We start from the raw sequence: 19,230 nt of genomic DNA on the forward strand, positions 1-19,230 counted from the left end.
CAGTATTTGAGAAAAAAAAACCAAACCCCACCAATCATATGATCCCCTATGAGCAAGCACTTTGCGATGGTGGGAAGAAGAAAAGCTCCCTTTTAACAGGAAGAGCCCTCCGGCAGAACCAGGCTCAGGGAGGGGCAGCCATCTGCCGCGGCCGACATTTAGGGGGGATGAGGGCAAAACATGAGCACAGCAAGACAGGAGAGTTGTTACTTTTTCTATTTTCCCCACTCCTACACATGGTAGGAAGACCTAGTTTAAGGCAGTGTCTTTATTCTCTTACCTGCCTCATAGTTAGAAACTACCTGTAAGTAATCTTGTTGCATGATCGTGATTTACTTTTCTGGAGCAGCAGACAGAGAATGTGTTTGGATAGCTGTTAACACAGAAACAAGGGCCTATCTAGACACTTTTAGCTGATTACTTTAACTTAATTACCTCTGTCTGCTTGCACTTCAGCAGTGGCTGTGGCTAAATGCTTGTAATGTTACTACTTCTCACACACTCGACAGGAAGAGTCACTCACTCCCCACATGGACCCTGAGGCACACAGGTTACCCACAGGGCCGTCTTCATAAAGAGGAAGGCTTGGCCGTTTACAAAGTCACCTCATTTGCAGTTCTGATCTCATCTTATTGCTTTTTGTGTTACAAATAAAGCTAATATGTTATATACTTTTTAAGGCTCTTATCCTGTATTTCCATTTCTCTTTACCATGTTGAAATCCGAGTATGTAAGCCACATCGCCCAGACCAACCGAATCTGAGCAGTTGGTATGTTTTCAAAATCTCAGAACTTACCAGTTGCAAGGTGCATAATGCATTTTGATTTTTTCTTTTTCTTTGAAAATGCCGATGAGGAGCAGATTTATAGGAAACTTCCACCATGGCATTTATATAACATGTTAATACTTTCAAGTATTTATAAAGTACTTTCATGCTTTATAAATTCCTGTTGTGAAGTTTTGATCAAACTTAAATATTTAAAGCAGCCATTCATAAGATTGGTAGCTTGGTTAGTAATTACAGGCAGTATGTGGCGCTATTTAACATGCATGTCTTCTATGCAGTGGGTGGGTGGGTGGGGGTTATGATGACCTGTTGTAAACTCGTAAATTTGAGAAGAATGTGCAAATGCCACACATAAAGGTCTATGATTTACACTTGTGTTGTCTTTAACTGTAAGGCTGTTGTGCAGCAAGGCTTGTAAGCAAGCATCATATGCAATAAATGAGTAAGAATTGCATCTTGGCACGGCGATGAAGGTGGTGCAAACCTGGACAATTTGCTTTACCCATATGGTGTGGAAATGAGGTGTAGGTCAGGTGTAATGCTAATGTAAAATCATCTTTTGTGATTTATTAGTTTACACATAAGGTCTTGATGTGTGATCCAGAGCTTCTCCAGGGTCAGGGAGTACACTGTGCTTGGAAGTTTTCCCTGCTGACTCATGATTCTGGAGCCTCTGGAAATGACTACACGGACTGCCAAAGTTATGGCTTTGCCTTCTTGTTCTGCTGGCTGTGTGTCTGTCTGTACATACATAGTGCGCTAAGCTGTGGCTGAACTTTTTGGACATGTTGGCATTTGTTTTATGCTACTTGTATAAGTGTGTGTGTGTGTGCACGCGTGCGTATGTGTGTATATGAGGAAGAAAGAAAGACATTAGGGTGTGGTATAGAAGTTCTCTGCCAGTTGGATGTTTCCTGCTTGCCTGAACTGAACTCCTCTCAGAACTAGTTAGCAGCAGTCATTTGTAGGTGGCCTGTCTCTGCAGTCCAGATCTGTGTACACTGACTTCCCCATACCAGTAATTTAATCTTGCGTTCACAGACATCTATGCCAACTGTTGGTTGTCATACTGACGCTGTGTTTAGCAGTTGCAAGTGGGGGGGGTAGCAAAAAGAACAATCACATTTTCCTTTTGGTTTTCTCACTACCACCCTGCTTGGGTACCACATTTGGGTGGGGGGCACGGCACATGTTATAACTGGGTGGTGGGAGATTTAAGACCTCATGGACGGCAAGCTGTCTCAGTATGTAACCTTGACTCACGTGGTTCATTCTTGATTCCTGAAAATGATTACTAGATAAGCCAGCTTAATGCCCCAGGCCTTTTGTTGCATATGGCCCATTTGCCCCTTGTTTATATGTTTCATTAATGGAAACAAGGTCAGTAAGTGATGTATGAAGACAAAACGTGACATTTAAAGTTCACAGAATGTCTTGTTGCATTGTTTTGTGAAGTTATCATGAAATAGTTCATGGTGTAAATGTGTCTTTTTATCTGTTCTTTGTCTTTCAGCCCAAAACCTAAGACGGAGGCCATGGTACGATCACCTCCTGTCATGTCCCCCTCCACTGCCGCCCAGATGGACTCTAAAATGCCCAATCAGGGCAAACCAGGGAGCACGGGCAGCCAATCACAGCCCTCGCCCTGTGATCCCAAGACTCTTGGTGCCAAAGGGACTCAAAATGTTGCAGGGGGAATGGGGCTTAAAAATGGCCAGGGCCTAACCTCTGGCCCAAGCTCCAAGGTGAAAGTCAAAAGGGAGCGAAGCACCTCTGTGGAGTCATTTGAACAGCCAGAGAGTGGTACACCTACCAGTGAGGAAAAAGGTAAGAACCACTGTAGCCAGTACAGTATTATCGGACCATCTGTTGTGTTCTTTGGCAATACTACATGATTTGCCAAGAGAATGCAAATTGGACATCTTGAAAGATGTACTTTGCAGTACCTCATTGCCACTCACACTGATAAACCTAAGGGCACTGATGGCTTTGTGTGTGTTTACAGATAGTAGCAGGGTGAAGAGGATGTGTGTTGCGGAGAGGAGGCAGCCGTACAGTGGAGCTGACTGGTGCTCTGGGGGAGAAAGTGACGAAGATGACAAAGGATTCTTCAGTAAGTGTGTTAACATGTGCATCCAAGCATGTATAGTATTGCCTCCATTAATCAACTGGACTTCATGGCAGTTTTTCCATAGAACTGCATTTCCCATAAGGCTGTGCTTAAAGTCATGGTCTACCCTGTTGTCTCCCTGCAGACTGTAACTCCAGTGATGTGAAGCCCCAGGACTCTGTCACACATTCTACCTCCAATGCTGGACTCAGTCGCTCCTCAACACCCTCCCACAATACACTGGGAGGCCAAGGCTCCACAACAGAGCCTGCAAGTGGCCAGAAACCAGGCTCAAAACTTGTTTATGTCTTCACCACAGAGATGGCAAACAAGTAAGGAAGCCAGGAGTTAGTTTTTTTTTTTTTTTATAAGTTAATATCTTTCAAATATTGGGGCTTATAAATTGGACATTGCTGTTTTTGCTGGTTTGTGAGTCTAAGTTTTAAATATTACTGAGTTTACAGACACTAATGAAACCATCTCCTCGCTTAGTTTTTTTAACATAAAACATTATGGCTGCAATGATTCATTGAGTAACTCAAATAAATATTATAAAAAATTCCATCCATCCATCCCAAGCGTGAACGTTTCACTCACATTTGCAACTAAAAATAGACCTGCGATAGAAATGTATTTAGGAGCATGTGTATGAATGAAAGGTATTACAACATTAAGCCTGTACAGATCCCAGCTTTTCAACAAAAGTGTGGATAACGCAACAGGATGACAGTTTGACGTGGAGCTGAAGTCTAGCTAGACACACACACGCACACACACACACACACACACACACATACATGGTGAAGAGCAAAGAGGCACAGCCGTTAGTGAGACAGTGAGCTCAGGTGGACTGAAAGAAAACATCCTCGGTCCTGTAATCACCATTAAAATCTTTACTGGGAAACAGCTGGAGGAGTCCTTCATCAAACCACCTGATCAATATGTGCCAACATGGAGAAAAGTTAAGCTGCTCCCATCCACTTCTGTTTGTTTTACATGGTGAAAATCTACAGTAAAGCTACAGCAGTTAAAATGTGCAGATGAACTGTTAACTGAGTCTAACGTGATGTTTAAATCAGGCAACTTGCAGAAGACTGATGGCAGCCATCCTGCTTTAAATCGCAGCAATACCTGCAGCAAGCAGGGGAGAGTCTAAAAGGTGTGCTAGGCTATATTTATTTCAAGGCTTTAGAAGCATCATTTTGCAGATTTCTCCAAAGACCAGTAAAAATATACATGGGCCATTAAAACTTTGAGCCACTGACCTGGGGCTGTTGGGTTGGACACTGAATTAGTATTAACATTAATTATTAACTTTAACTTGTAAACCATCAGAACATACATTTTTTGCAGCAGGAAATGTTGCATCAAAGTACAGGGCAAACCTCAGGTCTGAGAATGTTGATCTGCTCGCTTTTCTTCATGCTCCTTTGAAGGCTTACAGACACATTCTGACTCATTCACTAGCACACTTAAACATGCAGAGACACACAAGCACAAAAACACACGAGTGCACACCAAATTTACGTCATCCAGGAGGTACAACTCTGTCAGAACTGTTTTTTTTTTCTTCCTCCTGATGTAAGAAATCCTTCCAAGAGGTAAAGGCTATTTTATTTTATGCCTTAGTTTAGGTTGTATGCATACCTTATTGTATTTTTCATTACTGTACTTGTGATTATTTTTGCATTTAAGAAAATGTTTTCTTTCAAAAATAGAGGTGTAAATACATTTAAAGGGTTTTTTTTTTTTGACAGATTTATGTGGTTAAACAATTAAAAACACTGCAGTTTCTAAAATGGAAACCAATGAGCAATTCATTTCAAAAGACCTGTGTTTTTTCTCTTGTGAAGATTTATTATTGCTCATTAATAAAACAGCAGTATTTCTTATTTGATTACTCAATTAATTGATGGAATAATCAATAGAATACTCCATTACTAAAATAATCGATAGCTGCAGCCCTATAAAACATTCAACAACACAGTTCAAACAGAATTACTAACGCTGATATTTGCCTCAAGTATATCACTGTGCCCCGTCATTAGTGATTGGATAAGCCTTTGATGTTTGTTGCAGCTGTTTGTATGTTTGGGACTAAGGTACTTGGCCTCCTCCCCTGTCCTTCACCCAACTTTTTCAGTTACAGCCTAAATCTGTTGTGTGTATCTGCACAAGCACGTGTGTTTCTCAGTGGGAGTACATGCTTGGCTTAGATTAACACTCTCTGTAGGGAGTTGGAGATCAAAGATGTGGATGCTCAGTGGAAGGTGTGAGCACATAATAGTTTTCTTAGTCTGTTGACCTTGGTATTACCTTCATGGTCTCATCTAGTACTCATTCATCCGACACACACACACACACGGACTATTGTGTCTGATGACTGATATCTGACCGTCTGCCTCCTTGTCCTCAGGGCAGCTGAAGCAGTTCTTACTGGCCATACAGAAACCATCATCGCCTTCCACATGAAAAACATCTCCAACAACAAGGACAAAGCCCACCTCCTCTTGGTAAAGATTCCTCTTGGTTTAAAGTCATTCATATATATATATATATATATATATATATATATATATATATGAGAGAGATATCTTCCAAAGAACATGAACATCATCATTATCTTGAGACTGTTACATCTTAATCCTGTTTCTCTTGCTATGTGTTAAAGAACAATGCAGCAAATGTCCTGCGAAATGACTCCAAGCCTCCCCAGCAACCTCCGTCCCACACCCAAGATCAGAGCCACCAGCCTGGATCCAAGCCGTCCTTACCTGGCATGGCAGAGCCTGCCCCACCGCAGCCTTCAAATCAAGGGAGCCAATCTGGTGTTCTTCCGCAGGAAGGCTCATCCTCTACAGGCATGGAATCCAAAAATATTCCCGGCAGTAGCCCCAGTAACACTACACCCCCAGCTGACCAGGCCCCTGTCACCCAACCAGAGGCAGGCCTCAACCCCCCAACGTCAGGTGAAAGTGGACAGGGTGGAGGATCTGGTGGAGCAGGTCTGACACCCCAACAACAGCAGCAGCAGCAGCAGCTGGCCCAGGAGCTGTTGAACATGGAGGCCAACACAGAGGGTCTTTCACAAGAACAGTTAGAACATCGGCAGCGCTCGCTGCAGACCTTGCGAGATATTCAGCGTATGCTCTTCCCTGATGACCGTGATGCCCCGCCAACTGGCCCGCCACAGTCCCATGGTGGACCCCATGATGGAGGCCCTGATGCTGCACCCCGGAGGCCTGAGCAGGGCCCCTTACAGGCTATGATGGCACAGTCTCAGAGCCTTGGACCACCAAGTGGGCCAGGAGTACCTCGTCCACAAGGTCCACCTTTTGGCCCACCCCATGGTCCGAGGGACATGCCCCCCTTTCCACAAGACGAAATGGGTCCGCACATGGGAGGTCCAGGTGGATGTGGAGATGGAGACCAGATGACCCCAGAACAGGTGGCGTGGTTGAAGCTGCAGCAGGAATTTTATGAAGAGAAGAGGAAGAAACAAGAAATGCAACATCGGCCACTTGCTCCAGATATGATGATGCACCCCCATGGTCCACGTGGCATGATGCGAGGACCCCCGCCTCCTTACCAGATGGGCCCAGGAGAGATATGGGGAGGACCTGGTGGGCCGCCAGATCACTATCCAGAGCGCATGAGCATGGGTCCTGGTCCCAGGGGTATGCCCCCACATATGCAGAGGATGCCTGGTTTCTCTGGTATGATGAATCCTGAGATGGAGGGCCCCCCGAGGCCTGGAATGGGGTGGCCTGATGATATGCCTCCCCGTATGGGAGAAGCACGGGGTTTCCCTGGAGGACCTGGGGGAATGTTTGGTGGTCCAGGAGCTCGTGGTGAGCGTTTCCCAAACCCTCAGTCAGTCCAAGAGGCAATGTTTCACCAAGGAATGGGTGGAGACAAGGGCCTCCCTCCTGGGATGATGATGGACATGCAAAGGATGATGGGACACCAAAGAAGTGGAATGGAACCAGGTAATGGCATGGGTATGTTTCCCAGAATGCCTGGCGATGGTCCTATGAGTCCATCGTCTAGGCTCCCAGGAATGGGGGGCCGAGAAATGGGGCCCGAGTTTGGCATGGGGCCTGGCCCTGGGCCAGGACCTCATATGCACCCTTCCAAACTACGAGATCCCCCCATGAATCTGAGTCCTGATGAGATGATGAGAATGAGAGGAGGTGGAGGGCCAATGGAGAACATGGGTCCACAAGGCAGGCCCATGCAGGGTCCTTCCTTCCCTGAGCAGACACAGTCAGCAGACTTTCCTATGGGGCCTGGGCGGTCCTTCCCTGGGGGTCCTGGAGGAATGAGAGGTCCTCATGCAGACCAAGCATTTGGTCCAGAGCACAGATCAACACCAACTGGAGGTAATGGCCGTATTAACCATCTCCCCTCTGCGGGTGGTCCTGCACAAGGCCAGAGGGGCCGCAAGCCAGCAGATCTGAATGTTCAAGCAGGAGGTGGGAACTCTCCCAGTGTTAACCCACTTAAATCCCCTCCTCTGAGGCAAGTGCAGTCCCCAATGATGGGCTCTCCCTCAGCTAATCTTAAATCCCCTCAAACGCCGTCCCAACTAGCTGGCATGCTCACCAGTTCCACAGGTCCTGCTGCCCCCCCAGCACCTCCAACTTCTGCACCAATGAAGTCTCCCCACTCCATGATGGGCTCAGCAGGTGCCTCTCCTGTTCATATGAGATCTCCTTCTCTTCCTAACCCATCCCCAGGATGGGCCTCCTCACCAAAACCACCCATGCAGAGTCCTGGAGTGCCCCCTCAGGGTGGCAAGCCTCCCCTCAGTATCACCTCACCGAATATGATGCCGAGCATGGAGCAAGGTATTCATTTTTTTCCTTTTCTTTTGGAATTAGCACCTCTTCTTCCTATTAAGAAGAAAAGACTTAATGAAAATTTAAGTTCCATTCAGTTAATATTGGGGATTTGTTTTTTAAATGATGTGGTGTTGAATTTTAGTTACTGTTGGTGATAATTTAAAAAAAAAAAATCCCATTTCAAATGTGACTCAGCCTGTGAAAACAGAATCGGCCTAAAAACTGAAAACAATATAGATCTGACGTGGTTATCTTTCATGTTCATATGATCTTTCAGATGAACACATCTGTGGGGTGGGGTTGGGTGGGTTATGGTCCAGTGCCTCCCTCTTCTGGCCACATAATATAGAAGCTAGATCAGCTTACTAATTCTGAAGTTACACAGTAAATTGCAAGGAGTGTCACTGTTAGTATAATTTAAAACAATGCAGAGAAAGAAATATTGACTGCTGTATTTTATCATTTGTTGTCTCATCTTTTTCTCACAATGTCATCTTCTAGGTGGTAACGGCCCTCCCTCAGCCCCTCCTTCATCAGGGGCTCCATCTGGCTCCATGTCCCTCCCAGGCAATGTCCCGTCTGGTAGTCCTTACACCATACCCCCTGAACCAACACTATCCCAGAACCCTCTCTCCATCATGATGTCACGCATGTCCAAGTTTGCAATGCCCAGCTCCACCCCACTTTACCATGATGCCATAAAGACTGTTGCCAGCTCTGATGATGACTCACCGCCAGCTCGCTCCCCTAACCTGCCTTCAGGGAACAATAATGGTAAGACATGCGAAATATCTTCTGTGTAATTTGTAATTTAATTTCTCTGAACTTGAGCTGCTTCACGAGTCCCTGTACTCTCGATATATAATCACTTCTTTTTGGCTTACAGGTATGGCAATGAATCACCAAGGCAATCCACGTATGATGGGGCCTGGAAACGCTGGACCTATGCCTGCTCTCAGCCCCCTAGGTATGAATCCAATGGGATCCCAGCCTCTCTCACACGGCATGCCCCCACAGATGCCCTCTCCCAATGCCCCTAATATGGGCCCAGGCATGATGCCTCATGGCATGATGATACCACCAAATCCTCAAGACCCTGGTATGGCCAATCCTCAAATGATGCCACAGGGACGCATGGGTTACCCACACCGAAGCCAGGGATACCCCCTCACTCAGTCCCCATCACAACAAGGCCCCTTCTCTCCACACAATGGTCCTGTTCCCCAAGGTTTCCCTGGCCATCCTATGGGTTTCCAGGGAGAGGGACCTATGGGAGGACGGATGGGGAATATGTCTCATGGGGGAGGGGGTGATGGGGGTATGTGCAAACCCAATACCCCTGGTGGGCCAGAGTTCAATAACATGCAAGGTGGATTCAGTGATGCAGATCTTCATGAGGTAATGCGGCCGGGGGCTTCTGGCATTCCCGAGTTTGACCTGTCCAGGATAATCCCGTCAGAGAAGCCTAGCCAGACTCTGTCTTACTTTCCTCGAGGTGGAGGAGACAATCCTGGGGGGAAACCGCCACACCCCACTGGCTTTCCCATGCAGGGGATGATGGGTGATGGTCCGCCAAGGATGGGGATGCCAATGCAGGGGATGGGGGGGATGTCAGGGGGTCCTGGTCCTGGGGGAATGGGCCCTCAGGACATGCCAATGGGTAACCCTGGCCACAATTCAATGCGGCCACCAGGATTCATGGGCCAAGGCATGATGGGCCCTCAGCACCGAATGATGTCCCCTGGGGGCCCGGGAGGGATGATGCAGGGGAGACAAATGGCCCACCCAGGCCCTGGCGGCTCACCTAACATGATGATGTCACTGCAGGGCATGGGAGGCCCCCCACAGCAGACAATGATGATGGGGGGTCAGATGAGGCCTCGTGACATGGACATGGGCTTTAGTCCGGGCCCTGGAATGTTCTAATCCAACAGAAAACTTGTATCTAGAATGTTCTCGGACAATACACAAGGAAGGAGTAATGATAACTGTGGAGAGTATTCACAAAACTGGTGGACTCAAGTAAAGGAGGTATAATATGAACGAAAGGGTGTACCCAGAAAACGAGCGGAGTGGAGCTAACCAGTCATCTGGTAATGTCCTGTGGGAACTATTCCAGCGGAGACTCTGACAGGGCCGCATTGGAGTACTTTTGCCACAAGAACATTTAATTTTGACTCATGAACTTCAGAATGTATGGGATTGTTGTGCATCGGTTTCGCAAAACTGTTCATGTGTTTTTTTTTGACTATCTGACTGTAAAGATGACTTTGACATCAAAGAGGAATCAAACCTAACTAAGTCAGCGTGGAGATGCTACAGTATATGTCTACTTTTTTGAAATTTAAAAAACAAATTTGTCACAAAAGTGGTATGGAACAAGAGAAAGGAAAGAAGAATTTGTGCTTTGTGAAGACTTTAGTGGAAATCCATCTTGTCTCTCGCTCCATTGTTTTGACTGTTTCTGTACAGTATATACGTGAGAGTGCGTTGGCGTGCTTGACAGAATGTGTGTTTGTGTGGTATGTATGTATGTGTCTGTATGTATAGGCATTCTATCAGTGACCTCTCAACTCCTCTTACCCAGCTTTCATTGGGGGAGGAACGCCCCCTAAAAATACTGTACTGTTTACCATTGGTGGGCTATTCAAATTTTAGTCTATTTTAATTTTCTTTGTAACTCCAGTGTATAACAAACCAAACTATGACCTCATTAAGATAATAGTATTATTAAAAAAGCACAAACATGGACCATCTGCAGAAAGCGTCTTCTTTCTCTATTTTTACCATTTGAAAGCAACACATTTAAGTGTGAGGATCCTGGCAGCTTTGCAGCACCATGATAATCTCCTGTCCATTTCAAGTTGTGGATGACATTTGACTTTGTGCTCCAAAACTTTCAGGACTCAGCATTCGCCAGAGTGAATAATATTGCTAATACCCAGATGTGCTGTGTTCTTGTTCCTGTTGTGTTCCTGTTTTGTTTTGACTCTCTTGTTGACTCTGGGTAATGATCATTCCCACAGCAATAATCTCCTGATGGTCAGCAGAATAGGACAGGAGTGGCTGTATGCCACAGCAGGTATGCCAGGTATTATAGAACTAGAGCTAGGTAGATCTGCAAAAATTTTTTAGTAAGGCAGGTGTGGTGTCCGGAGTGAGACACAGAAATGTAAACACGTACTGCTTACCATCCAGTTGACTTCCTCTCTTTTCTCTATTGTATAAGCTTGTCATGTGTTTCTCCATTGGCTTTGGTGCAGAATAGCCTACCAGGGCTGTGGTGATGGACTACAAATAAAAGATATTGTTTTGGTATTTACATGTCTATGGAGTGTGTGTGTGCGCACGTGCGTGTTTGTGTATGTGTTCACAGGAGTCTTCACTAATTTAATTATGAGGTCCGGTTAGTTTCTTTGTCTTGTACATATCAAACCAGCTTACCAACATTCAACTAGGAGGAGTGCAAGTCATACCAAGGCGCATCATTGATATGTTGACATTTTATCAGGAGGTACTAAAGTGAGACTATTTTCAGAGGACACCACACTTCTAAAATAGATTCAAGCTTGATGCATTCAAAAGCTTCTCAACTGGCTTCAGAAGAGGCCTTGAGGTTTTTCTAACCTGTGTTTTAAAGTTTTATTTTGGCTGCTGGGAATAGTTCAGAGCCTCTTGCAAGATGTGAGCTGAAAGAAAAAGAGACTTCATATTGATTAAAACCTGTATTCATGTCTCACCACATCAAAATAAATCATTATGAGCAGCAGGTCAGGGAAACTCCCACAGATGAGGTATGAGGTGTGTTGCTGGAACACAGTAACACTGAGGTCTGTATAATGGGCATGTATTCAAACATGCGTTACACTGTGGTCTCACAAGGCAAAAGATTTCATTCAAAACGTGCTGTAACAGAATTACTGTTCTATGTAAAGGTGCTATATTCCACACACCTTCACAAAGACTTGATTCAGTATATTAAACTGCATTTCCCCAAAGAATATGATGAATACAGCTGGGAGCTCAACTGATTTGATGGAATAATTTAATCAGCAATCAGACAGACCACATTATATAAACTCGTCCATATATCATATAGCTGCAATAATTGTTTGAAAATATAAAGGAAAGGCTGAGAATATTGTTTCCCATAAAAGATAAAAGTATCAGTGTAGGTTCCTATGTGCCACAAAGGCCTCATTTCCTAAGCCAATTAAAAGTAAGAGCCATACCATTTTATTGAGTGAGATATCCATTAGTTAGAATAAATACAGGTTTAACACATTCACACATGCTAAACATTTTCTCAATGCAGCAAACGCTTAGCGAAACAAATCAATTTGCAATTGTAGAGTCCCCAACAAATGTAAACGTTACTCCAGCTTAGTTTAGTCACCAGCAGTTTTAGGAAATCATTGGACTTCTTAACCCTAGAACACAAATGTGAGCTTTGGAACACCATCACTCTCATTTTCACACAGGTCGACACTAAGAAAACCATAAAATAGCTCTAGCTTTAATCATGCAAAACCAAATGCAAAATGGCATTCAAATAATACACATGCACCAAGTATCTATCCTGCATTTTCACTTTGCACACACTTGTCACTGTAATAATAATTTTAAAGGTTCTATATATATGTATCAGATTTTGAGCTTTTACGCAGCAGCAAACGATTATTTGTGAAGATGTAGTGACGCGATGGTGTTCTTTCAGAGGATGACGTTGCAGACCTCCCGCGTGCTGTCTCTGTTCTTTGTTTTCGTAGCCGGCCCGGCCACACCTGCGTTAGTGAACGAGTCCCTCCCTTTGAAAATGTTTGTCCTCCCTGCATTCATAAAAACACAGAATGCAGTTCAGAGTGTTCAAATGCTGCATGTCTCAGTCATTTAATGGCTGTTACCATGTGAGCACAGAGTGATGGTTAGGGCTGGATGCTTTTTGTTGGTTCACATGTGCACAACCTTTCTGGTTGTAAATGAAATGCAAAGACGAGTTGGGGGGGGGTTGATTGTTTTGGTCTTAGATGCCAGCGCTCTACCGCATCGTTCAGTGCTTCAAAATATCATTTACAGCACCTTTAATGTGATTACCATGGTAACAAAACTATGTTGAATCCAAGCGGTGTAACCTGAAAGATCTGCAAAAGTGGCTGTACTCCAGCGCACTCTGACAGTGATACAATAATGACACGCTGGCTGGATGGAGTGAGAATCGAGGATGTAAAAAGGCAGGAGGCGTGCTCACTGTCAAAGTGTAATCTCATGGATAGCAGTGTGTTTATGTGAAGGTTTGCTGAAGGTTCAGGGTTTGGTCAAGCCTTCTGTGCTGTTACAACGTGACTCGTAGTCTTCGGGGCTCAACGAGTATGCTGAGAGGACCTGTTTGAACTCCTGCAGTGGGCAGTAGACTGCACTACAACCCGGTATGAGCTGATCCTACAGAAAGCAAAAGCAACTTGGGGTTAAAGAGGGGAAAAACCCCCCCCCAGAAAATCATAAAGTTTATTTTGCTTATCTTAGACATACTCTCAGCTCCTACCTGGCCTACATATGACACTTTAACAAAGGCCTCATTAGTCTTCCGGTTCTGGTGCAGCTCCAGAGTGAGATCAGCAGCATACGGTGGCCATCTCATATCAAAAATCCCCAGAGCCAACAGACAAGGAATCAGAGTGGTGTCATGTGCTGAGTACAAAAGCATCTTCCTGTTTCAGAGAACATTTCAAGAGTGAACCATTTAAAGACTGACTATAGTTAAGTTTATGTGTGAAATATGCACACCCATCACAAGGTGTCCAACCTGCTTGGCTCTGATGAGGTGCCCTGTAGTTTCTCCTCAATGTTGTCTCTCAATACCTGCAGGAGGGGTCCCACAGACAGCTGCAAATTCTCTCTATCACAGATAGCAAGAGAATTAAAGGCAGCCTGTGGAGCTGAATACACAAGTGGTAAATCTCAATCTGGCCTTTTAGATAAGCCCCTGGACTGGTGACTTTGGTTAATCTAACCTCTTGCTGGGCTCAAAGATATGGCACATCATATCCACGGCTCTTTGTTCCACTTTATCCCTCCAGGTGCACAACACTTGAACAGGTGAGTATGAGTGAGTATTAAATGACGACAGGTGGACCCCAACACCACCATTGGCTTTGACTAGTGGGAACAACAACAACAACAAAAAGACAAGTCCAATAATGAGACATCTCCAATCCTGTAGTGGCTTCACACTCATTAAATGTGATTTGGGCCTTTATTGTGACGCATGGATAAATGCTGACAATCTGATGCCGAGTTTCATCTTACATAAGCAGCAGCTTGTGAGGTTGCAGCTTCCTGACCAAGTCTTTACAGTAATCCTATGTATTCTGATACCTTGTGGTCAGCGCTAACAAAAAGTCACATAAATCACAATGTGGTAGTGTCACCTCTCTGGCAACCATGTCATCCCTAATGAGGATGAAGTCAACATTCTGGTGAGCAGCGATCCCCAGCTCACTCCGGATTCTCTGCAGGTCTGCTGCAATGTGTGGCAGAGTGGACGACTCTGCCCAGCGGTGGCTGCAAAGAACACACACGGTGTCAGCCACAAAACACAGATACACCGTGACAACCTGTCACAGACACCTCAACTCTGCTCATAATGTTTCCACAACACATTATTTAAAATTCCAGTAGGATGGTTTAGGGTTGATGTGACTCTGTGCCTGCTATGAAAACACACTCTTCATACCCGCCAAGGATTTTGAGCAGCTTGCATCCGCGACAGTTAGGATACAGAATTTCAGATTCTGCCTCCGTTGTTAAAATAGGCACAATTTCTGCAAATAGAACAGAAAATTGCAAAAAGAAAAGAAGAAAAAAAAAAACTGATGAGATGAGATAGAAAATGGGATAAGTAACATCCTGCATGCACAGATCTCTGCTCTACCTTTTTGTTTTTGCTGGAAGAGCCCCGCAACCAGGCACTTGGCAGACTCAATGGTCCTCACAATATTAGTGGAGCGCACGCTAGAAAATAAGAAAAAAATAGGTCATGCAAGGCACCCAGTTCTAAAATAGTAAAGCATTTAAACTAATATCCTTTGTACTTGCACTCATAAACCCAATCTATCAAAAACATCAGAGCACAGAGATGTGTGTTTTTTTTTTTTTTTTTTTGCTCTTGCTCCTCGTTATGATTTGGACCACTTACTAGACCTCATCTGGGTTAAATGTGGAGCTAAGGAAGGCACTCTCCTCAATGTATCTCCTCCTTAGCCTTTTGCCCAGCTCATACAGCTGCTGCATGCCCAGTGTGGTCAGCTGACCAGGGAATGTGCCACCCTGCCAAATACATCAAACAGGATCAAGTTATACTCACAGATGTGGCCAACAGACACACACTGGCGATCACATGTGGGAGTCCGGGCTGGATGTGGTACAAACATGGCTGGTGTCCATATTGGGGGATTTAGTTTTCTAAGCTAAATCCAGTGGAGTTAAACCTCTTTAGCAAAGCAGCTCTCAGCACAGGAAACTAACAGCTCCGCGGACACGATATGTCACTAGGAAGCTCTACATACAGTTCAGCTGCATTACAGAGAGGAGGTGAATGAATGAATGAACCTAGGCCAGTGATATCTGCAGTGACACCTTTGAGCCACTAGATGGAGAAATGCTACATGAAATGGGAAGAGTAACAAGTGTGGCACACACATACACGTTTTATTATCTTTCCACAAAGTCTTACATCAGTTACGTAACTTTGCTCTTTCAGCTCTGCTCTTGTCTGACTGCACTTAATGCCGCAAAGCACATCAACTCACGGTAAGGATGCTTCTCCGATAGCTGTCTTCTATAGGAGATGAGGGCCTGGGTCCACCTTGAAGATTTGTCACTACATAACTGATGTCGGTGTGCGGTGGAGCCTCCAAAAGTTCTGGCACCCACTGGGCCTTTTTGAAACAAAGAATTTACAGATTTCTTTCCCCCCACATTTAGTGTGAAACATCATTTTCTAAAAACAGGCTCTTAATGAAAGACAGTTTTACCTCCAATACATCAGGTATTGATTTGAGGGGCGTTCGAGCGCCGTGCCGGAACAAGATCTGGACCAGTTTTAGCTCGTAGGGGGAACTGGAATTTGTGTCAGAGTTGCAACCAGTAGCATCCTTTTCTGGTTCAGTCTTCTGCTGTGACCACAGCATCGAGGCAAACGCCATGGATGCTGAACCAAGACAGCTGCTCCACCCCAAAGTCCCCTCATGGCTGCACTGTGGACAAAATACACAAACTGTCACCACACAGCCACTGAGAGCAAGATTGTACAGGATCTCAATGAAAGAATTTCTGTGTCCCTCACACAACAGGACAACAAAAAGTTGGAGTTTGGTCCTGTTATCTATTAAAGCTATCAAGTTTATGATTTTAAAAGACTTTGAAATAAAAAAAATCTATTTAAAACTCTCCTAAACTATTTGGATATTTTTGCTTAAAAAGCATCAATGATTAATCATGAATGAGCGAGTAATCACAAATCCTCGTCAGCCTATCAATAAAAAACTTAGAAAAGCCAAAAGGTTTCAGTTAAATAACACAAGAAAAGCAACAAAATCCTCACATCTGACAAGCTTCTGTTAATTAATTAAAACTAGTCAATTAATTCCTGCACTTACGGCACCCATACTAACCTGCGTTACCTGGTACAGTTAGACCTGCTGTCAGTCCAGGGACGTTAGGGATGATGATGATGAAGTGGCAAACTGTAGCATATTGAGTAAAACGGAAGTAGTTACTACATACGGAATAATGACCATCAAGAATCAACTACATCCCTGACGTAAAATAGGTCGATAACGGTATTGGATGGTGCAACACAGGTGCAATGAGCTCCCCAGGATGTGACGTTTTTCTTATCAAACATTTTTTCTTTCGTTATATTATGTAGAATCGCCATTACACGAGTGATGGGAATTCCGGCTCTTTAGGCTCGGCCCCCAAAGAAGAGCCGGCTCTTTCGGCTCCCAAATGGCTCCTTAAGATTTTAATTAAAAAAAAAAAGTGTAAAATGAATTACTAATGTAATAATGTACATTAGGCCGATATCAAACATTTCTTTATATACTCAACATATAATAGAGTGCTTCAAATACAAATTATAAAACAAAAGATTGGAAATCAGAAAAAACAAGGGCTGATCCTGTTTCTCCTGCCTGATGACCTGCCCTGTTTTGTTCTTCTAATTACACTGAGGGATGAACAATTCGTATACAGTACCTATGTAGGTTGTTTGTGCAGCCTGCTCAATATTAAATTGTAAATTTGCAGTCTACACTCTGTCTATCACATTAATCCTTTAACGCCAGGCGATCGCTGCTGAATCGCGGGTTTCCTGACCTTACAACAGCTAATTAAGACGTAGCGTCTCACCTCAGAGTCACCTGGTCAAAGAAACTTGATCAGCTGTAACTCCGCGACCATTTGTGCTATAGAAAAAATTCAAACGGTTCCTGAAAGCTCAGAAATTGCACTTCACAGTCATGTATTGGTATTACGGTATTTGTGACCGGAAGTCCACAAATGCCGGCACTTTTGAAGTACGCTGTGTCTCACATGTTTGGAGGTTAAAATATGTCCAGTCTTTGCTATGCTTTTCCTCACCGTTCCCCTGTGTAGCCTCTATGTAACTCGCAACTTCCTCTGGCTCTTTCCTGTCTCCGAGCGCATTTTGCAGGAGCCCCTCCCTCTCTGGTGTTTGTTTACTCACTGCGCAGTGTGTCCGTGGACTCTCCCCTCCCGCTCAGTGTAGACGATCATATGCTACCATTCATCTTGACCAATCACGTGCGGCTTCCACAAAAAAAAAAAAAAAAAAAAAAAAAAAAAAAAGCTCGGCAAACAGCTAACAGAGGTTAACTCTTTACTAACACAGCACCGAGCCGCTGCTGCCAGCCTCCTTAACTGCACCACCAGAGAAGCTCACTGCTACCACACAAGCATGGCATTACTTACAGAGACAAAATAAAGTGCTGGCTTTTCACCGTAACTCCGCGACCATTTGTGCTATCCAAAAAATTCCTCTGGCTCTTTCCTCTCTCCGAGCGCATTTTGCAGGAGCCCCTCCCTCTCTGGTGTTTGTTTACTCACTGCGCAGTGTGTCCGTGGACCCTCCCCTCCCGCTCAGTGTAGACGATCATATGCTACCATTCACAGGGCTTTCAAATGGTTTTTGGAGTAGCAGGGGGGCACGCCAAAGTAGCAGGCACCTTATGACGGAGACCTTTGCTGTCCTCCATGGGCGTCTTTTCCCATCTGTTTTGCTTTTATGAGTACTATCCCCTAATTTCTACTACTTTCATTCAGTACTCCCATAAATATATCAAAGTCACTATAAATGAACAACTTCTACTATGAAAGGAAGAAATGCCACGGCCGATGTGTTCACAAACCATTACTTAGATGCAATGCATCTCAACAATGTTATTGTTTAATTTTAAACAGAGGTGGCAAAAGTACTGACATTCTGTACTTAAGTACAGAAGAATCACAACTTTCTATTGTGAGCTGCAGTAAATGATGTTGGTGTGCAGGCTGTGATCAGCTGACCTGCTGCTGCTGCTCTGAGGTTTACTGCTCTGTGTGGATGAACTGAATTCACAAAGATGTAACCCAGTATTTCACAGCTATCTGAGCTGATCTCCATCCCCTACACTGACAGCATACAGGCTGTAGAAATGTTGGAGTCAGTGAATAAACCTCAGCATCGGCAGCTTTGATTCAAACTCATCTCTGCTGCACTGATGTAACCTGTAACTCTGACCATGAACACACCCTCTGTGCAGCAGTCCAACACAGAGCTTTACTGTAAATACAGTACAACAACCTAACCAGTTTATTACATGCTAAACTGCAGTATTTTCATACAATCTTTGAATAACACAGAATTAGCATACTTGAGGTTGTTTTGCAGTCCTTCCCTTTAAATCTCTCCCTGAAATACAGCAGCTCTTCTTTTAACTAGCAGACACACTGTGTGACAAACTGCATACACTTTGTGTGTTTGCTGATATTTGTTGAGCATTTAGAAACGCTGCATTTACCTGCCACAGGTTACTCCCTTTATGCTCGCTCCTCTTCAGTAGCGCTAGCTAAGCTGTTTATGTCTCGCGAGTACAACTTACGGACTCGGTCGGGCTCGCTGTAACCCCTGATTATAGTGCTATGATACATTATTTATATGGGTTTGCGTATTTAATCCCTTTGTACGCGATAAGCCCCGGTGATGGAGGACACGCAGTATGATTGTCTCATATATGTTATTATTCCTCCGTTTAGGCTCAGATTGTTTGATGTTTGATGGAAATGCAAACTTTTCTCAGACGTGTTAAACCTAAAGTAACGAGTCTGTTTTCAAAATGTAAGAAGTAGAAAGTACAGATACTTGTGTAAAAATGTAGGGAGTAAAAGTATAAAGTAGTCAGAAAAATAAATACTCAAGTAAAAAACG

General features: G+C 44.3%; 3 protein-coding genes across 7 annotated transcripts in view; 1 reads left to right on the top strand and 2 right to left on the bottom strand.

The window, feature by feature from the left end:
- bcl9 (BCL9 transcription coactivator) overlaps window positions 1–11,039 on the top strand; it is a 29,089-nt gene extending 18,050 nt beyond the window's left edge. For both annotated transcript variants that reach the window (XM_030758367.1, XM_030758368.1), the window contains exons 4-10: window positions 2,302–2,615; window positions 2,794–2,901; window positions 3,044–3,230; window positions 5,315–5,411; window positions 5,570–7,748; window positions 8,244–8,516; window positions 8,629–11,039. In XM_030758367.1, the coding sequence (XP_030614227.1) occupies window positions 2,302–2,615; window positions 2,794–2,901; window positions 3,044–3,230; window positions 5,315–5,411; window positions 5,570–7,748; window positions 8,244–8,516; window positions 8,629–9,668 (4,198 nt within the window). In that variant the 3' untranslated portion in view covers window positions 9,669–11,039. The remainder of the gene's footprint in view (window positions 1–2,301; window positions 2,616–2,793; window positions 2,902–3,043; window positions 3,231–5,314; window positions 5,412–5,569; window positions 7,749–8,243; window positions 8,517–8,628) is intronic.
- Window positions 11,040–12,427: 1,388 nt separating this feature from the next.
- Window positions 12,428–19,230, bottom strand: part of LOC115800826 (lysophosphatidic acid phosphatase type 6-like) — a 29,251-nt gene continuing 22,448 nt past the window's right edge. For all 4 annotated transcript variants that reach the window (XM_030758371.1, XM_030758370.1, XM_030758372.1 and 1 more), the window contains exon 13: window positions 12,428–13,004. The gene's annotated coding sequence lies outside the window, so the exon portion shown is untranslated. The remainder of the gene's footprint in view (window positions 13,005–19,230) is intronic.
- Window positions 12,998–15,997, bottom strand: LOC115800827 (lysophosphatidic acid phosphatase type 6-like). Its single transcript, XM_030758377.1, is given in 11 exon segments — window positions 12,998–13,181; window positions 13,285–13,450; window positions 13,546–13,638; window positions 13,754–13,854; window positions 14,171–14,303; window positions 14,476–14,563; window positions 14,674–14,753; window positions 14,938–15,068; window positions 15,551–15,679; window positions 15,776–15,963; window positions 15,966–15,997. Coding segments are annotated over 11 exon segments (1,269 nt in total). The 5' UTR covers window positions 15,991–15,997; the 3' UTR covers window positions 12,998–13,046.

This window comes from Archocentrus centrarchus, chromosome 21 (genome assembly GCF_007364275.1).
Source record: "Archocentrus centrarchus isolate MPI-CPG fArcCen1 chromosome 21, fArcCen1, whole genome shotgun sequence".
Classification (NCBI taxonomy): Eukaryota; Metazoa; Chordata; class Actinopteri; order Cichliformes; family Cichlidae; genus Archocentrus; species Archocentrus centrarchus.